Source organism: Moschus berezovskii, chromosome 6 (assembly GCF_049115385.1).
Source record: "Moschus berezovskii isolate FMDL1 chromosome 6, NW_MosBer_1.0, whole genome shotgun sequence".
Classification (NCBI taxonomy): domain Eukaryota; kingdom Metazoa; phylum Chordata; class Mammalia; order Artiodactyla; family Moschidae; genus Moschus; species Moschus berezovskii.
Window position 1 is genome coordinate 50,060,102 of NC_142465.1, and position 26,446 is coordinate 50,086,547.

Genomic DNA, 26,446 nt, shown 5'->3' on the forward strand with positions numbered 1-26,446 from the left:
AACAGAGAAATCAAGAAAGGGAAGAGGGAGCCAGTTGTGACACCCTTATCTTACAGAATGCTACCCATCAGTTAAAATAATTATTTTCTGGCCTAGATTCTAATTATGCACTTCACTTTGAGCCATTTGGAGAAGAGGAAGGCCAAAACATAAGTGGAAGAACTCTGTGAGACACTTTGGTATTCCGTCAATAAGAGGGGTAACACAAAAAGTGTAGGGAGGCTCTTTGCCACAGATTGCCAGCAGGGTTGAGCAGGCCAAGGAGGCTCCATGCTGTCTGTGCCCAGTAGTGACTCAGTCCCCAGTAAATGTTAGTGTCAACAGGAAGAGTGACACCTAGAGATGTGTGACTATTGTAAGAAGTGACAGTGCTGCTGGGCAAATTCTATGTGGTGGCTGTAAGTGCATTTGAGATACTTCCTAGGGCCTCCCCAGAACATATAGGTGGAACTTGGTAGGGTACTGGGTCTGTGGCCTGCAGCAGTGAAGTGTTAAAAGCTGGTGAAACACAAAACTGGCTATAAAACTCTCATTTTGTGTACAACCAGAGCTGTATCTTTCCTATCCTATAAGATCCTAGATCTGGTCTGCCTTCCTGCAGAGGATTTTTGTTTTATGTTTCACTGCATCTTGTTTGTGCCATTCTTAATCTACACAACAGAGATGCTGTCATTGCCAATTAATATTTATCAAGGGCCCCTTGGATGCATGGCTATACAGGGACTAATTTAATATTCTCTTTATTTCAGATATCAGGTGGCTCCTTCAAATGAATTTTTAAGTATCTCAGATGATGAAGAACAGACACATTAATTAGGATTCAGAAGACAAGCCTCTGCAGAAAATGCTTAAAGGAGGGCATCAAGGATTAATATTAATATTTGAAAGTTTACAAGAGGGTATCCTTTTCTTCAGTTAACAAGTGACGAAAGTAAAATGAGACTGCGTTTGTTCTTCCTGGAAGAAGCCTGGCAGCATTCCATTCAGACATCTATCCTTTAACTGTTTCATTTTCTTTACTTATTTTAGTTCTTCTAATCTTCAAGGCTGAGTCTGAATCTTTCTTCCTGAACTTTTTTCTACCCATCACTTTTAGGGATGACTCCTTCCTCCAATTCCTATGTTGTTAATACCACTTATTTGGCAATTTAGCACGTGATACATTGTACTATTACGGACTATATGTTCACTCTCCCCAAGCAGATTAGAGTTCTTTTCCGTTGTTAGGGTCAGCATGGCATTCTCTCAAAGGTAGAATCTCAAGAAATATTTATTGATGATGACAGCAATAATTCATAAAAATCAAGCGAAATTTCATTTTTTAAAAAGGATGAGAGGAGAAACAAAGCCGAGGCTCTGAGAGTTGAGACTCACAACCATCATTAATGAATGCGTCCTAATCTAGGAGTTATATGTATATCTTCTAGGGCAAGGGGTTGTGAGAGGCAAGAACATCACCAGAAGACAGCAGTTTGCCTTTCAAGATGCAATAAAAAAAATGGGCTTTGGCCTGCCTAAGCTATATTTATTTTCTGGCCTCTTTCCTTTGATATGATAGTAAACAGTGTAGCGTGGTTGTTCATGACAGGAATTGATATTCCAAAGAACAGACCTGAATATTTTCACTTCATAAAAAGAAACATTCGGTTCTGTCATACACATTGGAATTAAAAACACACCGTCCTGTTTATGACGTCAAGAATCGGGGCCCAGCGAGCTCGGTGACTCAACGAATCCCAGCAGTTAAACCATTGTTGCAGGGTGGGCCACAAACCAGACGCCATCAAGATCTCCTCAGGACGAAGCTCCCGCGTGGTCCCGCCCACCCCGGGTCCGGGAGCCTCATTGGCAGGCCTTGGGCCCGCCACTTCTACCAGCCCGCGGGATTTGGCTCGGGAGGCGGGCGTTTTCCTTTCCGACACTAATTGGTCGAATCTTAATGACGGCATGGGGTTTATCGAGTCTCAATTGGCTCTTAGGCTTCTGAATGGGCGGGGAAAAGCAGAGTGACAGGGCTCAAGGAGGGAATCGCGGAGTGCGCCGGCGCGTAGTCGCGGACGCTGGGCAGAAGCTTTTGCTAGGGAAGCTACTGTTGTCGCCCCGCCCCCTCGGAGCTTTTTGTCCCGTTAACTGTCGGGGTGGCGGGGGCTCCAGCTCAGGCCGACATGCCGGTGCGCTTCAAGGTGAGGACGGGGTCCCGGGCCCGAAGCCTGATGTGGGGAATTAGGGCGGGGCGGGTGTGGCGTGCCGGAACCTCACTGGCTTTCTGGGCCGCGCCCCTCGGCCCCGTAGAACCTGTCAGCTCCCGAGCCTGCCTGTCACTATCCCGGAGGATGCTCATCTCCTCTTACCTAGCCCCATCTCCGCTCAAACTCCGTTCTGAGTTGTCGAGTGGAAGAGTTAGATTGTTTGAGATGGATTTATTTGGGGGGGAGGTGCTCAGAGGCGTGTATATAGAGGGCACTTTATAATGGGAACTGTGGCGGCTTCAGATTGGGGTACCTGTGGACCACATCACTGCTAAGCATTTAACACCCCTTCCCTTTAAAACTTCAGAGTGCTTTATGTCTTTTAAAGACTTGAGAAATGGAACCTTGACAAGATTAAAGACAGGGTATAAGAAACACATTATTCATAATCATGCATTTCTTTAAGATTTGTTGATAGTTCCAGGTAATTGGTAGCTGTCATGGTCAAGCACCCTGCAGCATAACAGTTGACCATAGTGCTCCACAAGCCCTGCAGTTTTCTTTTATCTTGAGGGTTTGTATTCAGAATGGGAGGGGAATTTGTCTTTCTTGGTTAACTTTACGAAACTTCACAAGGAACTAGGCATAATATTGCAATATAATATTGTGTACTTACTGAGAACTTCATTAGTTAGGATAATTATAGTGATGAGGATTTAGATTGCCACCCATTTTCAGACAAAAGCTCAAGCTTTTGAATCCAACATCCAGCAAAAGGGTAGCCACTCTGAGCCTCAGATTCGTAGTAGCATCTGCCTCAAGTGGTTGTGGGGATTAAGGTTATAATACTGAACTGCTTAGCGCAGGGTTGGGTAAATATTAGGAGCTATTATTAAGGAGCTCTTCTGTGTTTAATTAGTCTTAAGTATTTCCACTCTTTTTAGAGGTTCAGAAATGACTTTTACTGATATATACTTTAAAACAACTTTCATTAATTACATTGTACTTTGCATTACAGGGGTTGAGTGAATACCAGAGAAATTTTCTGTGGAAAAAGTCGTATTTGTCAGAGTCCTGTAATTCCTCAGTGGGGAGAAGACACCCATGGGCTGGACTTAGATCAGATCAGTTAGGTAAGTTGAACAATTAGTTGTCATTATAACTGAATAAACCTTGGGCAAAATGATTAAAAATCTGTGGTTTCCCAGAGTGTGATAGAAGGAGAGAGAGACAGACTGATTTGATTCAACCTGCTTGCTTAATTCTCCCTCACTAGAATATAAGATCTCTGAGAACAGAGCTCTGTCTTCATCACTGTGTTCCTGTCCAGTACTTGACATAGGGCCTTGGCACATTCTAAAGCTTATTAAAACTTTTTTTTTTAATGAATGCATAAACCTGGGTTTGAGTCCACATTTGCTGTGTAACTTTGGACAAATTGGGCCTGTTTCACCAAGCGGGACTTGGGAAGCCCCTTGCACAGGATTGTTGGGAGTGATGAATGAGATGTTCCTGTTAAGGGCTAGGTGCTCCTCCTGTGACCCCTGTGAAAGTGCAGATGTGTAGGATATTTCCTCCAATCTTAGATGTTTGAAGCCAGAAAAAGACTCAAAGAGTGGGATGCCAAGTCTGGAAATTAGTAAGAAGAGCATATTTCCAGGATTAGGTTTGGAGAACAAAGGGAAGAGTGGACTAGTGTGGGTGGTTCTTTTAATATTCCTCTGAATTGTCAGGCTCCTTTGCCCAGAGCCTGGCTTCAAAGCCCAAGTGTCCTTGCATCTTAGGCAGGGTGGTGCTCATCATCTTCTCCAAATGACCAGAATTCCACGAATTTGAGGCTCTATTAGATTAAGTGTCTCAATATAAATCTCTCAAATGTAGTGGAGCTAGATAAAATAAGGTACTGTTCCTTTGTTATTTCTAATCTCTGCCTTCTTTGCTTTGTCAAATATTCCGCGTCAGGAGTTGTGCTTTCTTGAATTGTTCCTTTGTCCTCCCCACCTATGACAATTTTTTTTTTTTTTATTCCATAGGGTGGTTGAGAGGCGTGTCTTTCTTTTGTAAAGTGGGCAAAGGGTGATTATGAAAGGAACGGTGAGAAAGGAAACTACAGATGGCAGATGAAGCCCTTAGGCAGATCAGTGTCAGGAAGTGGCACATATGGAAGTGAGGATCTGGAAAGTGATTCCCTTAAGCTGCCATTTCTGCACCCCTCACCCAGATGTCTTTATATGCCTCCAGACATATATGCATCCAGTGTGAAGACCGTGGTCTAGGGGAGACTTGCACCAATGGAGACTTTGGGTCCAACGGCCAAAACGTCCATGATAGAAGCTAAAGATTTCTTTTTAGCTAATGCCAGATTGTCTGTCCACCTTCCCTTCTCTTCTAGTCTTAATCTTTCTTCTCCATCCTACACCGTCTTCTTTCTATTTAAAGAATAGCTCCAAACTAGGGCAGTATCTCAGTGGCTGTCATTCTGCAGAGCTCCTCTTACCTGGGTAGAAGGTTAAGTTTTTTGGACATTTGCTTTCCAGAGAGAAATATAGAGAAATAGTATCTTAGCTCTGGTTCAAAGGGTTCATTCTCTTTAACTTCTCAGGAACTCAAGGCAGATACAGAGCCAAGATCCAGCATAATGACATCTCATCCCTTCTCATCTTGGTCTGCACTGCATAAGAGAAGCTTTGTGAAAAGTTCCAAATTTTGACAGTACCAGGGCCCATTGTTCTACTAAGTAGCACAGGAAAGTAATTAGAAACGGAGGCAACACATTCCGCCTGGCTTGCCAGGTCCATCACGTTGCAATTCTAGTGACTTGTGTGAGGATAACTTGAACATCGTGACCCCAATTTAAAATTATGGTCAAACTTTTACTATTTCTTTAAAGCAAAATTAGAGATTTTACATTGAAAAACTGTACTTTTTTTATTATCCTGTAACTGGAAGGATATTGTGTATCTCAAGTGAATTTTAAATTCCATTTCTTCTCTCATACATGTGATTCAAAGTTGTCTTTGTGGCTTTATTCTTTGGTTTCTGCTAATTTTGCATATTATATTTTGTAGGAATCACAAAAGAGCCCAGTTTTATTTCGAAAAGAAGAGTCCCTCATCATGACCCACAGATTTCAAAATCTCTTGAGTGGAATGGAGCTACCTCAGAGAATGATGTGGTCCTATCACCAGAAACTGAAGCTCCTAGAACACCAGAATCACAGGAGGCAGAACAAACAGAAGATGTTAACCAAGAAAGACTTCTTGCAGTAGAAGCCTCCAGGGGTCCCAAGAGAACCAGATCTCACTCTGCAGACTCTAGAACTGAGGGGGCTTCAGATATTGTAGAAAATAAGGAGGATGTAAAAGCAAACCACGTACCAGCTAATGAAAATGTGGAGCTGAAACATTCTACCAAGCCTCTTTCAGAAAATGTAGGTGATAGAGTATGTGCATTCACTGTATTTCTTTTCAGAAGCATAGAATTCTCTATAAATTTTATCATTTCAGTAATATTACATTTTGTGCTTAATTTTTTTCTGCTGTTTTCTTGTTCAAAGTCTGTAGAATAGACGATAAGGTGATAGTTGACTTGAGTTGTTATGAATTAATTCTATTCTTAACAGTTGCCATTTTGTACTGGTTATTTTCAGATATCCCTTCATTGGGAAGACAGTCTGCCTCTGCCTCTGGATTTCATTTATCATATATCAGCACCTGAGTCCTAAGGGAGAGATCAAGTTGAGACAGAGAAGGGGAGTAGGCTATTCTGGCAGGGATGGTGAGCTGACTTATACCTAGGCCCTTTTCAATTTCTTGTTGTATACCAGAGGAAAAAAAACAAAGCCTCAGTTGGCAAAATGCAAAAGAAAGGAGAGGTCTGGCTGGATCTCAAAAGATCTTGCAGTTTTGCTCTCTTATGTCACAGCTGGCCTGTGGAAGTCCCCTGCAAGCACATAAGCAGAGGCCGCAGGGCCCTGTGCAGACACCTCACTGCCTTCCACAGTTTTCTCCACTCTACTGCTTCCTCCCCATTTCATGCCAACCACTGACTGGAACCACGGAGAGGCATTTAGAAGTGTTGGAAAACCAGGGGACACAAGGGAATCAAGGGAGGTAACATGTAAGTCTGATGGGCAGGGGAAGAGGTGTCCCAAAAGCAAGCTGTGAGTGAGGTGATGTACTGTTGTTTATTACTAGTAGATCCATTTATGAATAATTGGAGGAAGGAACTGAGAAATGTGTTACCTTTTGCTGGGATGTACAATAATTCCTTGACAGTATTAAGAAAGGAATTTTAAAGAGTCACAATTTAAAAGGAACATTATCCGATTGAAAGTTTGCTCTATAACAATGTGCATATGGTTAACAATACTATACTATACAATTACATTTGTTAGGAGTGTAGATTTTTATATATTTTTTAAATCACAGTTAAAAGTTTGAATGGAAATTTTTAATAACTTTAAATGTTCTGTTTTTTTTTTTCTCCCCCAACAGTTGGATAGACTTCTGCAGAAGAAAGCTGGATTGACGGTTGTTCCTTCACATAATGTTTTGAGGAATTCTGAATATCAAAGGCAGTTTGTTTGGAAGACCCCTAAACAACCTGCTCCAGCTTTTGCAGCCAGTCAGGTAGTTTAATGGATGCAATACATTTTTGAGTGCCATTATCTAATCTAGTTTTACAGTTTACATAGAAAGAAATTAGTAGATCTGGAGATAGGTTCTAGAAAAGTAAAAATGAGAATTTTACTAAAATCATCCTATTACTTCTGATTTATAGCAGTAATATTATACTGTCCTAGGCTACTGATGATCATTGTTGCCAGATCCATCACATATACTAAATATGAGACAGGGTAATGAAAACTTGAGGACTGGTAAGTTTTTGCATGCTGTGAATTTTTTTTACTTACTAAAAAATTATTAAATTGGTTTTATTCTGAAGTGTTGTGTTTCATTGACTAATATATTATGTTTTCTAAGAAAGGCATAACTGCTCTGGATATTTACTTTAATAAGTAAAAAAATAGGTTGAGGTGATGCAAGATATATAATTTTGTCTTTATATCAAATGAGCAGTGATAGAAATTGTCAATTTATGTTTATAAAATTCAAAAGCTAAAATGGTAACTAGAAATGATATAAAGTTTCATTGTATTCTCATACAGTTTTAGTATTGGGCTACCATTACTAAAATATACTGTTTTTTTTACTACTATAATTCTCTAAAAAGTTCTTAGCTCTTAACTCTCATTTATGTTCTTAACTATATTCCTAGGTTTAAGTAGGAAATACTTCCATTTAGAATATCCCCAAAGGTTCATGGCAGCTTAGTCTTTTCTTTCTCACCCACCTCTGTATTTTATACATCCCCAAAGACTGAGAGGATAATTAGATTCAGAAAGACAATAACGTGTCATCTTATACTAAGATAATATTTCCACTCTTATAAATTGTAGCAGATTTAGGCTTACTTGTTATTCAGTTTTTAAAAACCTGAAATATATATAACATTTTAGGAACATAAAATATAGCCTAAAGCAATACATTCCCTTTATAAACCTAGTGAATAGAATCAATACTTCTTTTGCTGGCTCACAAGTGTTCTTAGATAGAAAATGTACCTACAAAATATGGCCTGAAAATTGTGATTGTTTAGTTTTTATGGAATATAAGCTAGAGGTAATTCAAATCAAAGCCCTATTGACAACTTTTACATATTTCAGTGAAAAGCTTTGTGTAGAAATGTTCTTTTTATAGTATCAGAAGTATAAGCCACTAGCAAATACCTTTACTACTAGCTTTATTGCTTTCATTAGTGAAGATTTCAGAGAATTTTTTGTAAAGAAATGCTCTGTTAGTTAAAGCGTATCAGCAGTTTCAGGCCTGTGGATTGGAGAGTTGTGTGACAGAATTTTTTTCCATGCTTGTTGATGGGGAAACTCCTAAAGGAGCTATTCGTTTTTGTTTTATCAGACACTTGTTTTCTGAAAGGATGTCTTATATATAAAGGAGTAAGAACAATTTATGGCAGAAAAGTTCTTGAGATTATACTGTACTTAAAAAGATATACTGTTTGGTTTTGAAGTGTAGGTGTATTATTCAGCATTATGAAGCAATTAAACACCTTATTTGAACTCCATATCTTTTCCATTACTTTCTTTGTAATCAGTGGCAATATACCATAAAATGGAAACCATATCATGGAATAATAAGGATAAAAGGAAACATTTATAAATAGAAACATGATAATTACCTGATTTTTTTCCTTGCTTCAGGCTAAAAGTAAGTAAGCAAAGGAAAAAAAATGAACAAATGCATGTCAGATATTGAAAATATTAAGAATATTTTATTGTTGCAGGAAGAAAAAAGTTGATGTCAAGGAGGTAAAAACCTGTAGAGCTGATAAAGTTGCCTTGTAAAGCTAATGTGTATTTTCATGTGATTTAAAATCTGCCTATTTTACTTATCCTATTGCCAAACTAACAGAGTGGTAGGGAACTTTGGGAGAAAAGATATGATTCATTATTTCTTTTGACTTAAGTAGTATTTTGATTATAATAGCTATTACTTGGAACATAGTAGTGAGCATCAAAAGTTGGCCTTTGGATTTTCCTTCCAGTTTTATTGAGGTATAATTGAGAAAAATTTTGTAATTTTGATTACAACATAAAATTTTGATATATGCATTCATTCTGAAATAATTACTATAGTCAAGCAAATTAACACATCTGTTGCCTCACATAGTTGCCATTTGTTTTTGTGTGTGAATGTACAACACTTAAAAATACTTGACATCTACGCTCTTAGCAAATTTTAAGTATACAGTACAGTATTACTGAGTTCTTCCCTGGTGGCTCAAATGATTGATTCTGCCTGCAGTGCAGGAGACCTAGATTTGATCCCTGGTTTGGGAAGATCCACTGGAGAAGGGAATGGCTACCCACTCCAGTACTCTTGCCTGGAGAATTCCATGGACAGAGAAGTCTGGTGGGCTTCAGTCTATGGGTTGCAAAGAGTGGGACACTCGACTGAGCGACTAACACTTTCACTTTTTTTTACAGTATTTTAACTGTAGTCATGCTATACTTTAGCTCTCCATAACTTCTTTATCCTGCATAGATGAAACTTTGTACCGTTTGACCAACATATCTCCATTTACCCCATCTCCTAGTCCTTGGCAACCACTATTCTATGAATTCTTTTAGATTCCGTATATAAGTGGGATCAAACCATGTAGTATTTTTGTCTTTCTGTGCCTGGCTTATTTTACTTAACGTATGTTCTCCAGGTTCATCCATGTTGTAGCAAATGAAAGAATTTGCTTTTTAAATGCCAAATAGTAGTCCATTTTCTTTATCCATTCATCTGTCATGGACACTTGGATTGATTCCATATCTTGGCTATTGTGAATACTATAATGAGCATGGCAGTGTAGATTATCTAGAGATACTGATTTCATTTCCCTTGGATATATACCTGGAATAGGGTTGCTGGATCATATGATAATTATATTTTAAATTTTTTGAGGACCCCTCATTCCTGCTTTCTATATGAATTTACATTCCCACATAGTGGACAGGGGTTCCCTTTTCTCTACATCCTCACCAATATTTGTTATCTTTCATATTTTGTTAATGCCCATTCTAATGTATGTGAGGTAAAGTCTCATTGACGTTGATTTACTCCTTGATGATTAGTGATGCGTTCATGTACCTGTTGACCATTTATGTCTTCTTTGGAAAAAAGTTCTTTTGCCTATTTTTAATCAGCTGGGTTTTTTTTCTATTCAGTTTTATGAGTTCTTTATTATTTTGAATTTTAACTCTTTATCGCATATGATTTGCAAAATTTCCCATTCCATAGGTTATTTTTTTATTTTGTTGATGTTTTCCCTTCTTGTATAAAATGTTTTAGTTTGATGTAGTCCCACTTGTTTATGATTGCTTTTGTTGCCTTTGTTGTTGGCATCAAATCCAAAAAATCATTAAGAACCATGTCAAGGAGCTTAGCCTATGTTTTCTTTTAGCAGTTTTATGGTTTCAGGGCTTACATTCAAATCTGTAATTCATTTTGATTTAATTTTTATATATGGCATAAGATAGTGGTCTAGATTCATTCTTTTACGTGTGACTATCCAGTTTTCTTAGCAGCATTTATTGAAGAAACCCTTTCCCCATTTTACATTCTTGACTCCTTTGTCATAAATTAATTGACCATATATGCGTGGGCTTGTTTCTGGACTCATCTGTTCCATTGATCTATATGTCTGTTTTTATGCCTCTTTGCCCATTTTTTAATCAGGTTGCTTCTTGCTATTCAGTTGAGTTCCTTGAGTTCTTTAAATATTTTAAAAATTGACCCCTTACAAGATGAATGCAGGTATTTTCTTGTACTCAATAGTTTGTCTCTTCACTCTGTTGATTGTTTTCTGTACAGAAGTTTTTATTAAGTTTGACACAATCCCATTTGCCTATTTTTGCTTTTGTTGCAATGGCTATTAATTAGCCATGTGAAATGAAATTATAGTCGTATATAATTTTCCCTTTTTTGTATCCTGATGATTCAACTTTATATGTGAAACGCTTTAAGGAATTGAAGTTCTGAGTTCTATATATTTAACAAAACTAAACTAAAGTAATTTTTGTTTTAAGGTTTTCCACAATAAAAGCAAATTTGTTCCACAATTCAAAGGTAACTCAGTCATCCATGAAACTGAATACAAAAGAAATTTTAAGGGCTTATCCCCAGTGAAAGAACCAAAATTAAGAAGTCATTTGAAGGAAAACGGAAATTTTGAAACAGTATCTCCTGAAAAGAAGGTATTTGTCAATTCTTTTTTTTTTTTTAATTTTAGTTGGAGGCCAATTACTTTGCAATATCACATTTTCTTTTACTTACCACCATTTGAGATTTTTGTTTTTAGCTAGTTCATTAATTTGTTCACTAAATGTCAGATGTTCATTGAGTGCTTGGTAGAAGCCAGGCACTGGTAGGTACTGAGGATACAATTATAACCACACTAAGTCTTAAGCAGCTCTTGGGCCACGAGCTCTTGTTGCATGGGGTAGACAGAGATGTAAATAATTAAGTATAATATAGTGCTGCTGCTGCTGCTAAGTCGCTTCAGTCGTGTCCGACTCTGTGCGACCCCATAGACTGCAGCCCACCAGGCTCCCCCGTCCCTGGGATTCTCCAGGCAAGAGTACTGGAGTGGCTTGCTGTTGCCTTCTCTGATAATATAGTGCAACGAATGCTTAATAATATAGCAGGTAAGTCTGCTATGCCTAATATCAAGTGATTGGCCTTTCAGTAATGTGAACTTCAGGGGTTACAGTTGTGATAGAAACACATACTTTAAATTAAATAATGAAAATTAAGACAGAAATACACATGGACACATGTTATTTTAAACTGAAGCTTTAGTATACCAAATTATAGCCAGTATAATTCACACAACTTACCTCAGTACATACAAACACCTACTTCTGTAAAAAATTACATCTATTTGAGTTGCATCATCAAGTTAAAACTATTGTAAATTATAGGTAAATCAGGGATAGGTCCTATTTTTGAATCTCCTGGAATGTCATACCTATTTTATGGATTCTAAGAGTGAAAACTATATGACTAAAAGTAAAATGATTTATACATATATAATAAACATATATGTATTATAAAAATCATACATACATATTATATATAATGTATGTGTATAATAATGTATAATACTTTTTTATTTGGACTTACGATATTCTTAAAGGGAAAAAGAATTGTTAAGTTATTCAGTAAAGCAATGTGCTAACTTACTTTTGGGGACCTTCCATTTAATTATTGTAACAATTAAGTGTAGATTTAGAATATCAAAGGAAAATGTAAGACCAATGTTCAAAAGGTAGTTGAACATCTAAATAAGTAAACGATATAATTAAAACATTTTTCCTAGCCAAGTATGTAAAATTTTTACTGTTAGAAAATGAAACCATATCCTGAGCTATATACTTCAAGAAACTAACCAGATATACTAGTTTCAAAACTTGCTTGTTGACTTGTGATTTCTGCATTATCTTAGTAGTAAAATCTTAGTTTTAAAAGCAATTATAATTCAGTATCCAAATATACTTTATGACATCTGTATTTTCACTTTAATGTATAACATAAATGGAGCATGAAAAGTTCAAATTATTTTCATTTTAGTGTAATAAAACAGATGATCCTTTAAAATCAGAAGCAGAGATGGAATCAAAAGATTCAAACCAGCCTAAAAAGAAACTTACTCCTTGGAGACATCAAAGGCTTGGGTATGTATTTTGTAAGAAAAATATCATAGTATTTAGCTGATCAGCACGGTGAAATATTTACTCTCATTTCATTTCTGTTAGGAAGGTGAATTCAGAATATAGAGCAAAATTTCTGAGCCCAGCCCAGTATTTATATAAAGCTGGGGCTTGGACACGTGTGAAGGAAAACATACCAAATCAGGTGAGTATATAAGCTCAGTAAACCCACATTTTCTCTGATACTACTTCAGTTTAATTTCAATAGTTTTACCTAGTAGTAGAGACTACAATTTGAAGATATATGATACAGTGATACCACCAGAAGTATCAGTTAGATATTATTGATCAGTGTATTTGCTTTTCCTTTTAATACCAACTAGCTCCTTAGAGATTAATTATAAGGTCTTCAAAGTTAAAAATATTTTTAAAATCAACTACTTACGTTAATTAAGTCAGTTTATAGAGTTGTAGCATTATAGACTTGATTATTTTATAACCTGCAGACCTCCACTCTCTTAAGTGAAGACTGATTCATTTTTCAAGTTTAGTTTGTCTGACTGCACCCACTGTTAGCTCCTTGTTTTGGAAAGATTATCTCTTGGCCTGACACTTTTTAAAATTAAGATGAGTTGGTAGTTAGGGTTTCAGTCCGTTCAGTAGTGTCTGTAGCTCAGGAGTGCCTGACTCTATGCAACCCCATGGACTGCAGCATGCCAGGCTTCCCTGTCCATCACCAACTCCCGAAGCATACTCAAACTCATGTCCATTGAATCAGTGATACCATCCAACCATCTCATCGTCTGTCATCCCCTTCTCCTCCTGCCCTCAATCTTTCACATCATCAGGGTCTTTTCCAGTAAGTCAGTTCTTCGCATCAGGTGGCCAAAGTATTGCAGTTTCAGCTTCACATTCAGTCCTTCCAGTGAATATTCAGTACTGATTTCCTTTAGGATTGACTGGTTGGATCTCCTTGCAATCTGAGGGACTCTCAAGAGTCTTCTCTAATACCACAGTTCAAAAGCATCAATTGTTTGGTGCTCAGATTTCTTTATGGTCCAACTCTCACATCCATACATGACTACTGGAAAAACCACAGCTTTGACTAGATGGACCTTTGTTGGCAAAGTAATGTCTCTGCTTATTAATATGCTGTCTAGGTTGGTCATAACTCTTCTTCCAAGGAGAAATCACCTTTTAATTTCATGGCTGCAGTCACCATCTGCAGTGATTTTGGAGCCTATCACTGTTTTCACTGTTTCCCCATCTATTTGCCATGAAGTGATGGGACCAGATGCTGTGATCTTATTTCTGAATGTTGAGGTTTAAGCCAACTTTTTCACTCTCCTCTTTCACTTTCATCAAGAGGCTCTGTAGTTCTTCGCTTTCTGCTATAAGGGTGGTGTCATCTGCGTATCAGAGGTTATTAATATTTCTCCTGGCAGTCTTGATTCTAGCTTGTGCTTCATCCAGTCCAGCATTTCTCATGAGGTACTCTGCATATAAGTTAATAAGCAGGGTGACAATATACAGCCTTGACATTCTTCTTTCCCAATTTGGAACCAGTCTGTTGTTCCATGTCCGGTTTTAACTGTTGCTTCTTGACTTGCATACAGATTTCTCAGGAGGCAGGTAAGGTGGTCTGGTATTCTCATCTCTTTAAGAATTTTCCGCAGTTTTTGTGATCCACACAGTCAAAGGCTTTAGCGTAGTTAAGGTTTAGATCTAAACATTTAATGGACTACGAAGGATTGTTACATCTAAAGTCATGATAAGGTAACAATCCTTATTCTTACCCTCATGGAAGAAGACATTTTTGTTTTTGTTGTTAATTTAAGATCTTTCTTTAAGATTTCCTATTTAAGATTTCTTTCTTTTAAGATTCCTATGGTAATGTGACTTTTCTGGGGCATTTGTTTTATTAATTACTACTGGTGGTTGAAAGCTGATTGCCAAAGAATTGATGCTTTTGAACTGTGGTGCTGGAGAAGACTCTTGAGAGTCCCTTGGACTGCAAGGAGATCCAACCAGTCCATTCTAAAGGAGATCAATCCTGGGTGTTCATTGGAAGGACTGATGCTAAAGCTGAAACTCCAATACTTTGGCCACCTCATGCAATGAGTTGACTCACTGGAAAAGAGTCTGATGCTAGGAGGGATTGGGGGTGGGAGTAGACGGGGACGACAGAGAATGAGATGGCTGGATGGCATCACTGACTCGATGGACATGAGTCTGAGTGAACTCCGGGAGTTGGTGATGGACAGGGAGGCCTGGTGTGCTGTGATTCATGGGGTCGCAAAGAGTCGGACACGACTGAGTGACTGAACTGAACTGAACTGAACTGGTGGTTGAAAGTGTTTAAATTAGTGGAATAGTTTGCCTTAACTTCATGGTCAAAATCATTCAAAAAGCAAATTGGAGTTAGAAAAGAATAAGAATTTTTAGTTATGAGATTAGTGATCACTGATGGTGATAACAGTTTTAGTTGACCAGGTCATAGACATTTAATATTTTACTTAAATCTTATATACATTTTTTTCCCTGGAAGATACTTTATGTGGCTGCTTTTGCTGTACCAACAATTAAGGTATACCCACATTATCCTACTTCTAACATTTCATGTAGTATTATTCACACTCTTCAAATGCACTTGGACATCGGTGACTTTATTAACTCCCTTGAAGTCGTGTTACAGTTTTCTAGTCCATGTGTCATCTTTATTTCCCTCTTTGAGATATTGTACTTTTTGAATCTATAAATAATCTACTCACTAGGTATTTTAAACCAAGTCCCAAGTTCGTATTCACATAACATTAAGGTTGTTGATTTTTTGGTCCAGTAATTGTTACCTCCAAACTATAACCAGTGGCACTATTCCTCTTCAAAATGCTCACTTCAAGGGTTGTTTTTTAATAACAACCAACAGTTGCAATTGTTAAGTCCCATCCTCAGATTAACTACTGGATCTGTGTTAAATGCCTTTTTTCCTTGATTTTTAGGTAGTTTTCTTATCATCCCAACTACATTGGTTGAGATCATTTTTTTCTAATGTGCCTCCAGAAATTGGACTTTGTTTCAAGATGAAGTGCCACTTTTGAGAGACGTTCTATAATTTGACAGACTTTTAAGGACTTTTAGGTATAAGATGACTCTTCATTTTCAGGGGATGAATTTTGGGAAAAAGAAGTATTTTATTCCCCAATTTTCTGAGTTTGAATTTTTACATTTAAATATTAAACAAATTTAGTTGTTTTCTTAATTTAGAAAGAGAAATTCAGAAAGGAAGACATTTTATTTACAGCATTTATGTCATGTAATCTGATTATATTACTTGGCTTGGGAAGGGGTGTGTGTATTGCTTTAATTGTTTGCCATGGCTTATTCATATATTTTTTAGTGACTCTAGTTTTTGGCTGTGAGGATTGTTTTTAACACTGAGTTCAAGCCACTGTTTTTTTTTTATGCTTTCTAGCGGAACAAACACCTTACTTTGAAAATATCAGCCTCCTATTTTTTCATATTAGTTTAGATTACAGAAATTTAAAATTATGTATTTGCAAAATATCGCAACATTAGCATGAAGATTATTAACAAAGATTGCTGATAAAGTCAATTTAAAACATTGAGTTTTAAATGTCAGTAACAGACAAAGCTGAATAAAGTTTTTACAGAATTTCTGTATCTCCACTTCCTTTTTTAAAAAGAATCAGTGTCAAATAAAACTGGGGGATGTTTGTCCATCCTCTCATTCATCAGTCAGTGATGTCCTCCCCATGGATAGATGCAGCCTTCTCCATGGCTCCTTCTTGCTCAGCCCTCACTCGGCGCAGGACTGGTAGAACCCCCTTTTGAAACCTTCCTTCAGTTTATATCTCATTTGATTATTATGGCATAGATCATACCAGTGTTATGATAATGATTTATCATATAGGAGGAAGTCGGCCTCCTCTGCCAGATTGTGAGTTCACTGAGTGCAGGCCCTTTCTTGCTGAGTTTTGCGACCAGCCGTGTAGCTCAGGCCTAGCACTTAGTCCACATTCAGGAACAGGTTGTGAAATCAATGTTGAAAGTCTACATTATTCCTTACCTCAAGGGATTTGTAGGTTAGCAGGGGAGAATGACACAAGCAATAATTCCAGAAAAATGAACTAAGTACTGATGAGGATATGCACGAAGAGCTTTGAGAGGAAGTGATCCTAAGACATGAAGATTTTATCATGCAGGTGATGGGGGTGACCATGATACATTTGAAGCATGCAGGGGCTTATTAGAAATAAAATCTGGGTTCTATCAAGGCACTTTATTACAAGGTTCCTGTGCATTCGGAATACCCTGAAGAGTTCAGACTCAATCCCTATGTCTCAATTCTACCTGTTAAATGAAAAAAACCATTAACTAGTAATTTTTTGTAAGTTAAAAAAAAAAAGGTAAATGAATATGGCTCAATTTTTTTTGACAGTGAAGAAAACATTTGACGAAAACAATATTTTGAATTATCCTTTGGAAATGTTTCAGGTTTGGTTCATTAGAGCAATAGGATTCTACTGGGATTTTGTGGGGGTATTTTGCCCTGGCAGGTGCTGTCCTTTGCTTTGGCTGATTCATTAGACGTAGCGCTTGCCTCCCTCTGCATCAGTAGTATCCTTAAGGAGCTGAGGATATGTTTCTCCAGTTGCTTTCACAGTGCTAATTTCATTATATGCTTTTTTGTTTTCAAGTGAGAGAAGAGCAGCTTTAGCAGACAGCATCCAGATAGCCTTTTCAGGCTAATACTCTGTCTTTATGATAGGAAAAAATTACACAGTTTTTTTTTGAGAATAAATCAAACAGATTATTGAAAACAGTTTTAAGCTGCAACTTAATTTTTTTACATTGTGGAATTGTATTTAAGAAAGTCAGAAGGTGGCAGTATAATGTATAAAATGAAAGAGTTCCAGTGAGTATGCTGCTGCTGCTGCTGCTGCTAAGTCACTTCAGTCGTGTCCGACTCTGTGTGACCCCATAGACGGAAGCCCACCAGGCTGCACCGTCCCTGGGATTCTCCAGGCAAGAACACTGGAGTGGGTTGCCATTTCCTCCTCCAGTGTGTGAAAGTGAAAAGTGAAAGTGAAGTCGCTCAGTCGTGTCCGACCCTTAGCGACCCCACAGACTACAGCCTACCAGGCTGCTCCATCCACGGGATTTTCTAGGCAATAGTACTGGAGTGGCTTGCCATTGCCTTCTCTGCCAGTGAGTATAATAGACTCCTTTTCATGTGAAAATATATTATTTCATATGAGGGAATTAATATGTGAGTCACCTTATATATAGTTCATCAGAATATTTTTTTTGGGTATCCTGTTACCTTGTCACATTTATTACATCTATTATTGTGATAGTCTTTTAAATTATGTATTTAATACTGGTTTGGCTGATTAAAAGGGAATGTTGAGGAATTTGGAGGGGGAAGTCATGAGACTGTCTCAGTGGCACTTCTGTGGTAGTAGCAGCTGTACATAAGCCAAGAAGTAAAGATTGAGGCTAGGGCTTTCTGGCATGTTAGTACTCTTTTAAATAGTCATTAGATTACCTTGTGGTGGATAGCATTCCACTCATACAAGAATGTCGTTGGTTTTCAAGGCAATGTTAAGGTATCTTGGTTACCAAATTAAATGTTAAAAGTACTATAAAAAATATTGATTGACAAGTTTTGGTATATATTTAGAAGGAAGAATAATAAGATATTTCACTGATTCCCATTAATATTAAATTATGGCATTAACCTGTCATTAAGTATGTTTCTGTATTCCTCCCCTAGGCGTCTCTAAATGCCATGTGGTATGCGGAGGTTGGTCGCTTTCATGTTTTTCAAAATTGTAATAATGCATAGAGTACTTGTGTAATTTCAGTTGAAGAAAGAAGTAGGTGTTAGTGTTTTTCTTAGCTGCTGCAAATTTCTCCCTGCCTGCTGGCCTGAAATAAAATAATTGCATTGTGCTTAAGCTTGACTACTTTAATTTCTGCTTAAAAATGCACATAGCCTTATGAATATATGTGGCTATATTTGCCTTTCTTTCTCCTTGGTCTCTGGCAGTATTTGTGCAGTGTCTTGGATATGCTACTTGGTGGTATTTGCAAGGAGCGTTTAAAATAATACATGGTATCTCAATTTTCCTGTGTAGGTTAAAGAACTCCGAGAGAAGGCTGAGTTTTATAGGAAACGAGTTCAGGGAACCCATTTTTCTCGGGACCATCTGAATCAGATTCTGTCTGAAAACAACCGCTGTTGGGATGTCTCCTCAACCACGAGCTCAGAAAGAACCATTAGCAGCAACATCAGAGCGCTCGATCTTGCTGGGTGAGATATTCTTAGTGGATGGTGGAAAAGTATGTTATCGAGTAATGTGGATCGTAGAATTATGTAGGAAAATGATATGAAGACTCAAAATTTGTATAGTCAAATGGAAATATATCAGCCACTAACTACTTTTAGTTTATTTTTTGTGAAAAGTAAAGCTATACATACTTGCTTTACACACCTATGTAGAAATAATGCATAATTTAAATCTGGAAGTTTGGATTTTATCATATTCCTTGTTAGCAATTAAGAGTAAAATGGGGATGACTAGCAGTAGACATAAAACTTTAAAAGTAAAACAAAAGACAACAATAATAAAAACTTAGAGAATATTAGCTATTGGTACATATCCATTATCATTCATTAATGGATTTTTGTGATTAATATGGAACTTTGGCCCTGATTCTGTGGAACAGTTATCTTCTATTTTAGGTTTTAAAGTGAACACAAACTATTAAGAGGAATAGCACGTTGATTTGCCGCAAATAGTTTTCTGTTTTCATAGAGTATTAGTATGATCATATATACCAAATTGAACTGTAAATTCTAACTATGTGACATCTGATTTTAAAAGTCCACAAAATTTGTTCTTTAACAGTGACTCAAAAAGATTAACCTAATCTAAAATACAAAATTTGAAAATTTGGTGTATAAGTACACACGAGTTTGTGCACAAACCCTAATTGAGTAACTGGACAAGTTAAACCATTTAGGGGGTCCTAGTTTATGTATGCATTTATCAATTGAAAGATACATAGGAGTTTTGTCAGTAGTAGTACAGGCATATATGTGTGATGGTAGGCGTAAAAGGACGTAAATTTATTTTGGAATATTTTAATACATTATAACTTTAACGTCTATAAAATGAATTCTTAGTTTGATTTTTTTTCCCTTCAATATCTGGGCAAAGCAATATCAGTGGGAAACATAGTTGTGAACCATGAAAGGAAATGACAGACTTAATAAGTATCAACTAGAAACCTCAAACTACTAAATTTAAAATAAAACTTACTTTGTTATGCAGAGATCCTACAAGCCATAAGACTTTGCAGAAATGTCCTTCTACACAGCTAGAAGAAAAAAGAACTATCTTGGAAGAACAGCCCCAGAAAACTACCACAGAGAAACTGGGTGTGTCAAATGCTCCCATACCTGTTACAAGGCGTCTGGCTTGGGATGCTGAGGACACCACTGAAGACGTACAGAAACAACCAAGAGAGGAGGAGGAGGAGGAGGAAAGGGACAAGCCAGTTAATGTGGAAGAGCTGGAGAAGTTGGAAGTACAGGAAAAATCTGAAGCAGACAAGATAAAAGAAGAGTAAGTGTTTTAAATTAATCAGTATGTAGACGCATTATTGTTCACAGATAATAAGTATTTCATTTTGTCACTAATGATAGTAGTTTACATTTTTTGTTTCATGACTAATAAAAAGCAGATTTTACTTTAATGTCATGAAATAGGCATTTCTATATGGTTTATATAATTTGATTCACTCAGGAATTTGAGTCAAATCATTAGTTGCACTGTACTAATTGGGAATTGAACACTTGAACACTGAATTACTTGGGGAGGAAGTAGTTAGTGTTCTTTTTATTTATATCCTGCTAATTATGATTTTCAAGATATGATTAGCCAGATATCTCTGAAAGAATGACTTCCTTTATGACTTAAGGAAAAATAACTAATATTCTTTATATCAGAAGGTTATACTGAAAAAGAAAGTTTTGTGATGTTAAAATAAGTGATTTCTGCAAATAGCTAATTTCTGTTTATTTATATGCAAATTGTTTTGGGGAATGGTTCTCTACCATTGATTATAGTGCTTTTTGTCCGTAGTCCAACCCCCTTATTATTCATTCACGAGTTTTGCAGCTAATGGAACCTAGGCTCTGATTCAGGGGAAGAATGCTCCAGTGTGTTGCTGACTTGCAGTGATCTCCCCTCTTTTCCAGTAGTCAGTTTCTCTTAACTGCGTGTGGATTTCTTATTTTTTCAGAAGCAAAGTGGCCTTCTCTTATAGGTTTATGCTTTAATTGCATAATGATGGCAAAGTATTTTTTTTGTCATATTTTCTAGAGGACATGCTTCATAATTGTCTTAATTTGTAGGTCAGAGTCGCCTTCTGTGTCTTCAGGGAAAGGAGGCAGGCTTCCTACCCCAAAGCTGAGAGAACTGGGTGGAATCCAGAGGACTCATCATGATCTTACCACTCCAGCTGTTGGTAATAGGCGGACACCGTTCAGTTCTTATTTCACCTGCTTCCTCCACGTGATAATTTAGTTTAAATTGAAACAGTGGCATCTTCTGTATTTTTCCAGGCGGTGCTGTTTTAGTGTCTCCATCTAAAGTGAAGCCTCCAATCATAGAACAGAGGAAAGGAATATCCTCTCAGGATGGCTTAGAAACTTTGAAGAGTGACTTTAGGAAGGTAAATATTTACACTTTGAAGAAAAACATCTCTTTAGGAAGTGATTATTTTAGTCACATGCAATAAATACATGAGAGGTTCAGATTTTAGAAAATTCTGTCTGTCATATGTGGAGATGATGTTATTAACTTACCTTCAGAAGGCAAAGGCATTGAATTGTTTTTGAGGGTATTGCCATTGTATTTTGATTGTATACTTTCAAATACTGTCAGTAGTGACAACAGAGAGAGAAGAAAAACAATACTATTGATTGTGCATCTACTCTGACAGTTTTGTCCAGGCACTGATTTAACTGGAGATGTAGCAGTGAAAGATGCAGGTAGAAATCCTGGCCCTCACTGCATTCACATTCTAGAGGAGGAGGGAGACAGTAAACAGGATAATTAGGTAAAATACACAGGATTTTAGATAGTGATAAGGGCTAAGGAGCGGAGAAGGCAATGGCAAGCCACTCCAGTACTATTGCCTAGAAAATCCCATGGATGGAGGAGCCTGGTAGGCTGCAGTCCGTGGGGTCGCTAAGGGTCGGACACAACTGAGCGACTTCACTTTCACTTTTCACTTTCACACACTGGAGAAGGAAATGGCAACCCACTCCAGTGTTCTTGTCTGGAGAATCCCAGGGATGGGGGAGCCTGGTGGGCTTCCATCTATGGGGTCACACAGAGTCGGACATGACTGAAGTGACTTAGCAGCAGCAGCAAGGGCTAAGGAGAAGAATAAAGCAGGGCAAGTAAGTGGGAATTGGCCAGGGAAGTTCTCAATGAGATGATGGCATTTGAGCAGAATCTGAACCAGGTAAGGGACTGACCTATATGCATATCTAGGAAGGCATTTTACAAAAAGAGCAGCAGGTGCAAAGTCCTCCAGTTGAGTAGGTGCCTGATTCCTTGAGGAACAGGCAGGGAGTCAGCATGGCTGGAGATGAGAGCAAGAGAGAGAGTAGAATGGGCAGTGAGGTCAGAGGCATAATGAGGGATTAAATTGTGTAGGGCCTTAGCGGTCACAGCAAAGACTTTGCATTTTATTCTGAATGAAATGCAGAGTCTTTGGAGGAGCAGAGGAATGATATGATTTGACTTAGGTTTTTCCAAGGTCACTCTGGCTACTGTATTGGGAATGGACAATAGAGGTGCAAGAGCAAGTAATTGAAACTAGTTAATCAATCGCAGTATCCAGGAAAGAGGTGACAATCATTTGGATCATAATGGTAGCCATACCAGGAGCTAGATTTGTTTTTTTTTCTCCATTGTTTACGCTTTGGTTGCTGGTAGGCAGAGGAGTCATTAAACCTGCTATACACAATGATTTTCCCCCCTTTTTTCCTTAAAAAAGCTACTATCATAACATTAAATCCATAAGTCATTGAATTATCAATAAATTTATATCGATAATTCATTTAGCAATTAGCAATGTATTCAGTTAGCAATAAATTATCCCTGTCATTCAGTTGCCATTGTTTAATATCATCCTATCTTTTTTACCATGGGAGTTAACAAGAATTACTATCATAATATCCAGAAATATTTTTTGCTGGTAACTTTTAATGACATACCTTGAATTGTGGGAGTATTATGGGGCAGCAGCAGTTTGGGAAACTTACGTGGAGATGATCATAATAGCTAGCATTTACTGAACACTTACTATGTTCTAGGCTCTGTGCTAAGTACTTTACATGTATTAATTCGTTCAGTCTTCATGATGACTCTGTGAGGTAAATATTGTTAATATTCTCACTTAGGTGAAACTGAGGTGATACAGTTGCCAAACAGTGAAGCTGAATTTGTCCCCAGGAAGTCTCTTCTCAGAGCCCACATTTTTAATTCTTAAATAGCACTGTCTCATAAGACTTGAGAGTAGAGTTTTCATGGTATTGGTTTGTCAAGTACCATCTGTACATTTTGTAAATGAGATTAAAAACCCAAGTGTTTGTTAGCTCACTTTATTCAGCATATGTTTCTTATCCATTTACTTACATGCTAGATTCTGTGCTTGTGATAATAAGCGAAAGTAGACATAGTACATTGGACTTCCCATGTAGCTCAGCTGGTAAAGAATCCACCTGCAATGCAGGAGACCCTGGTTCGATTCCTGGATTGGGAAGATCCGCTGGAGAAGGGATAGGCTACCCACTCCAGTATATTTGGGCTTCCCTGGTGGCTCAACTGGTAAATAATCTGCCTGCAATGCAAGAGACCTGGGTTCGATCCCTGGGATGGCAAGATCCCCTGGAGAAGGAAAAGGCTACCTACTCCAGTATTCTGGCCTGGAGAGTTTTATGGACTGTATAGTTCATGGGGTTTCAAAAAGTCAACACAACTGAGTGACTTTCACTTTCAGACATGGTACATGATTTTACTGAACCTACAGTCCTGTGAGAATCACACCCCCCAAAAAGTAAAATTAAAACTAGTAATTGTTTCAGAGAAGTATATACTGCTATTCTGGAAGAAATTGACCCAGTAATGAAGACCAGGAAGCTTCTTGAATGTCAAGGATTCTTCTTTGAAGACATCATAATTGAGTTGAGATACAGAGAAGAGCTAACTAGGTAAAAAGTGTGGGGAGAAGCATAACATATGCCAAGATCTGTGGAGAGAAAGGACATAGAGTTTTAAGAAATGAAAGCCAGTCATATGAGTGGCAGGAAGCAGGTGCAAGATGAGGTTGGAAAAGAGAGCAATACGAAGAATTTCTTTCATCTCAAGTAAAACAGAAAGCCATTGAAATATTTTAAATATGGGAGTGTTGTGATTGATCTATGTTTTGCAAGATCTTTCTGGCTGCCGTGGAAGGCAAGAATAGACTATGGATACCTCTGAAGGCCCGTTGCAATAGTCCAGGTAGGAGCTATGATAGCTTGGACTAGGAAGGTGGGCACAGACATGAGTGAAATTAAAGAATTGTGTGAGGGGAAGAACATCAAGGCCTGGTTCTAGGTTGGATAATGCCTCCTAGGTTTCTGACTTACCCAGCAGGGTTGATGGAGCGTGCCATGCATTGAGTAAGAGAAGTCTGCACCACAGCCATCTTTGGAGGGGAATATCAGGAGTTTCATTTTCATTCATTCAGTTCACAATTTACTGTGCTCTTACAGTGTACCAAGCACTGTTAGGATCTGGGGATTCATCGGTAATCAAGATAAAATCTCTGCCGTCATGAAACTTACATTTTCATTGGCAGAATAGACAAATGATTTTTTAAAAGAATTTCAGATAGTAGTGAGTGCTGTGAATTAAATAAAATTGCAGACAACCTTCAAGAGGTGGGTGAGACTGTTTTTAAGTCATCAAAACAGGCACCTCTGAGGAGGTGACATTTTAACAAGACCTGGCTAATGAGGGAGGTGCCCAGTGCAGAGACGTGGGCCAGTGATTGTTTTCCAGATAGAAAGAACAGCACGTGTACAACAGTGACAGTTTCACAGATGGAACAGGCCTGTGGAGCCTGGAGGAAGGAGGCAGAGGAGAGGTGGGGAATGTAGTTGGGAAGGGAGGCTGGATAAGGAGTGGGGATGTTGTTCTAATGTCAGTGGGAAGCCCTTGGAGGATTTCCAGCTATTAAACAAATATAAATCTCTGATACACTTGATAAATAAAATTACTGGCTGCTCAGTGGAGAGCACATTATGCTGGGGGAGAGTAGAAGCAGTGAGGCCAGTATGGAGATTTTTAGGTTCAAGAACAGATCATGAAGTCAGTTAAATTAAACCTGGGAACCCCATGTACTACAAGTATTCTACAGATTTAATTCAGGTTTTAACAATAATAAAATCAATTTGACAGAAATTCCAAATTCTGTATATATGTACAAAAAGAAAAAAATCAATTTTCATAAGACATCTTCGTAATTAAAAAGGGAAGCAAGTGGAAGATTTGTGTTTTTTATCTTATTAATAGATCTTGATTTTTAAAAATCTGTTATTTTGGGTGAGACCTCAGGCTATCTCCCCTTTGAAGCAATAAGCCAAGCCTTCTAATAGAAGAAAATCATGCTTAAGATCAGAAAGTAGTGTTTTGAACATTGCATTGATAAACTCGAAGTTAATAATTAAAGGCAACAATTGCAAGGAATAATCAGGAAAATTTGGCGCTATATTTGATTTTACTGGTTTACATTATCCTAAAAGTGAAGTTATACAGGGATTTTGACCCTCGTGATACATAATCATTGTGGAAAAACAGAAAATACTGACCAAACCAAAAAAGTTAAAATCATACCTTCTGTAGAAACATCCATTGTTGAGTTTGACATAAAGTGTATTTATTTATTATACTGTAGATAAGTTTTCATAATATATTTTTCCTCACCTAGCAGTGTATTATAAATGTACTCCCATGTCATTAATTTATAATTTGATTTTTAATTGTGAATATGATATCTATAGTTATACTATAGTTTTTTTTAAAGGCTAGATGCTTATTGTTGAAACATTTTTTAAAACTAGATGCCTATTGTTATATCTTAATTTTCCTGTTTTGAAAAAATGCTGTAAAGAAATCATCCATCCTTTACCTACATTTTTTTTCTTACTGTTGTTACCTCTGTTTATGTAAATATTCCTTAAGTATTAATTTTGTGGTCAGAGAACCACAGTATTGAGGCTTTTGCTGTGATTTACCAGCTCCCCTGTAAGGTTGTGCTACCAGTAACACTGATGAGAGTGCCAGTTTTTCTACATCTTTGTCAGCTCAGGGTATTACAGTTTGTCTCTTAAAATTTATTTTTATGATTTGTTAAGTGAAAAGTTAGTACTTATATTAATACTTGTATTTTGAAATTATTTGATAAGTGAGGTATAGAATGTGTTTGCTGTTTGTAGTTTGTATATGAATTGTTGATATTTATCCTTATTGGAGAAGGAAATGGCAACCCACTCCAGTACCTTTGCCTGGAAAATCCCATGGATGGAGGAGCCTGGTATGCTACAGTCCATGGGGTCACAAAGAGTCGGACACGACTGAGCGACTTCACTTTTACTTCACATCCTTATTTTACCTTTAAATTAGGTTTATCTTGCTACTTTTAAAGAAATATTTATGTAACAATGGTAATTCATTGTCAATCCAATAACTTGTGTATTTTCCCCAAGTTTGTCATTTTTCTTTTTTTTTAAAAGTATTTACATATTGTTTTTATTTAGCTAAATATCATTATACTGGTTGTTAGTCTTATAAAATCTTCCCCACGTGAAGGTTTCATAAATTTTCCC

General features: G+C 37.4%; 1 protein-coding gene across 2 annotated transcripts in view; it reads left to right on the forward strand.

Annotated features, from left to right (window-relative positions):
* The first annotated feature begins 1,577 nt into the window (after positions 1-1,577).
* Positions 1,578-26,446, forward strand: part of SAXO6 (stabilizer of axonemal microtubules 6) — a 28,460-nt gene continuing 3,591 nt past the window's right edge. The window contains exons 1-12 of one of the 2 annotated variants that reach the window (XM_055396030.2): positions 1,579-2,183; positions 3,208-3,322; positions 5,258-5,619; positions 6,686-6,820; positions 10,846-11,013; positions 12,389-12,492; positions 12,574-12,673; positions 18,266-18,295; positions 18,630-18,805; positions 19,830-20,123; positions 20,915-21,027; positions 21,125-21,234. In XM_055396030.2, coding sequence (XP_055252005.2) covers positions 2,166-2,183; positions 3,208-3,322; positions 5,258-5,619; positions 6,686-6,820; positions 10,846-11,013; positions 12,389-12,492; positions 12,574-12,673; positions 18,266-18,295; positions 18,630-18,805; positions 19,830-20,123; positions 20,915-21,027; positions 21,125-21,234 — 1,725 coding nt within the window. In that variant the 5' untranslated portion in view covers positions 1,579-2,165. Of the gene's footprint in view, positions 2,184-3,207; positions 3,323-5,257; positions 5,620-6,685; positions 6,821-10,845; positions 11,014-12,388; positions 12,493-12,573; positions 12,674-18,265; positions 18,296-18,629; positions 18,806-19,829; positions 20,124-20,914; positions 21,028-21,124; positions 21,235-26,446 lie in introns of both variants that reach the window. The other variant, XM_055396031.2, reaches the window with a different exon arrangement.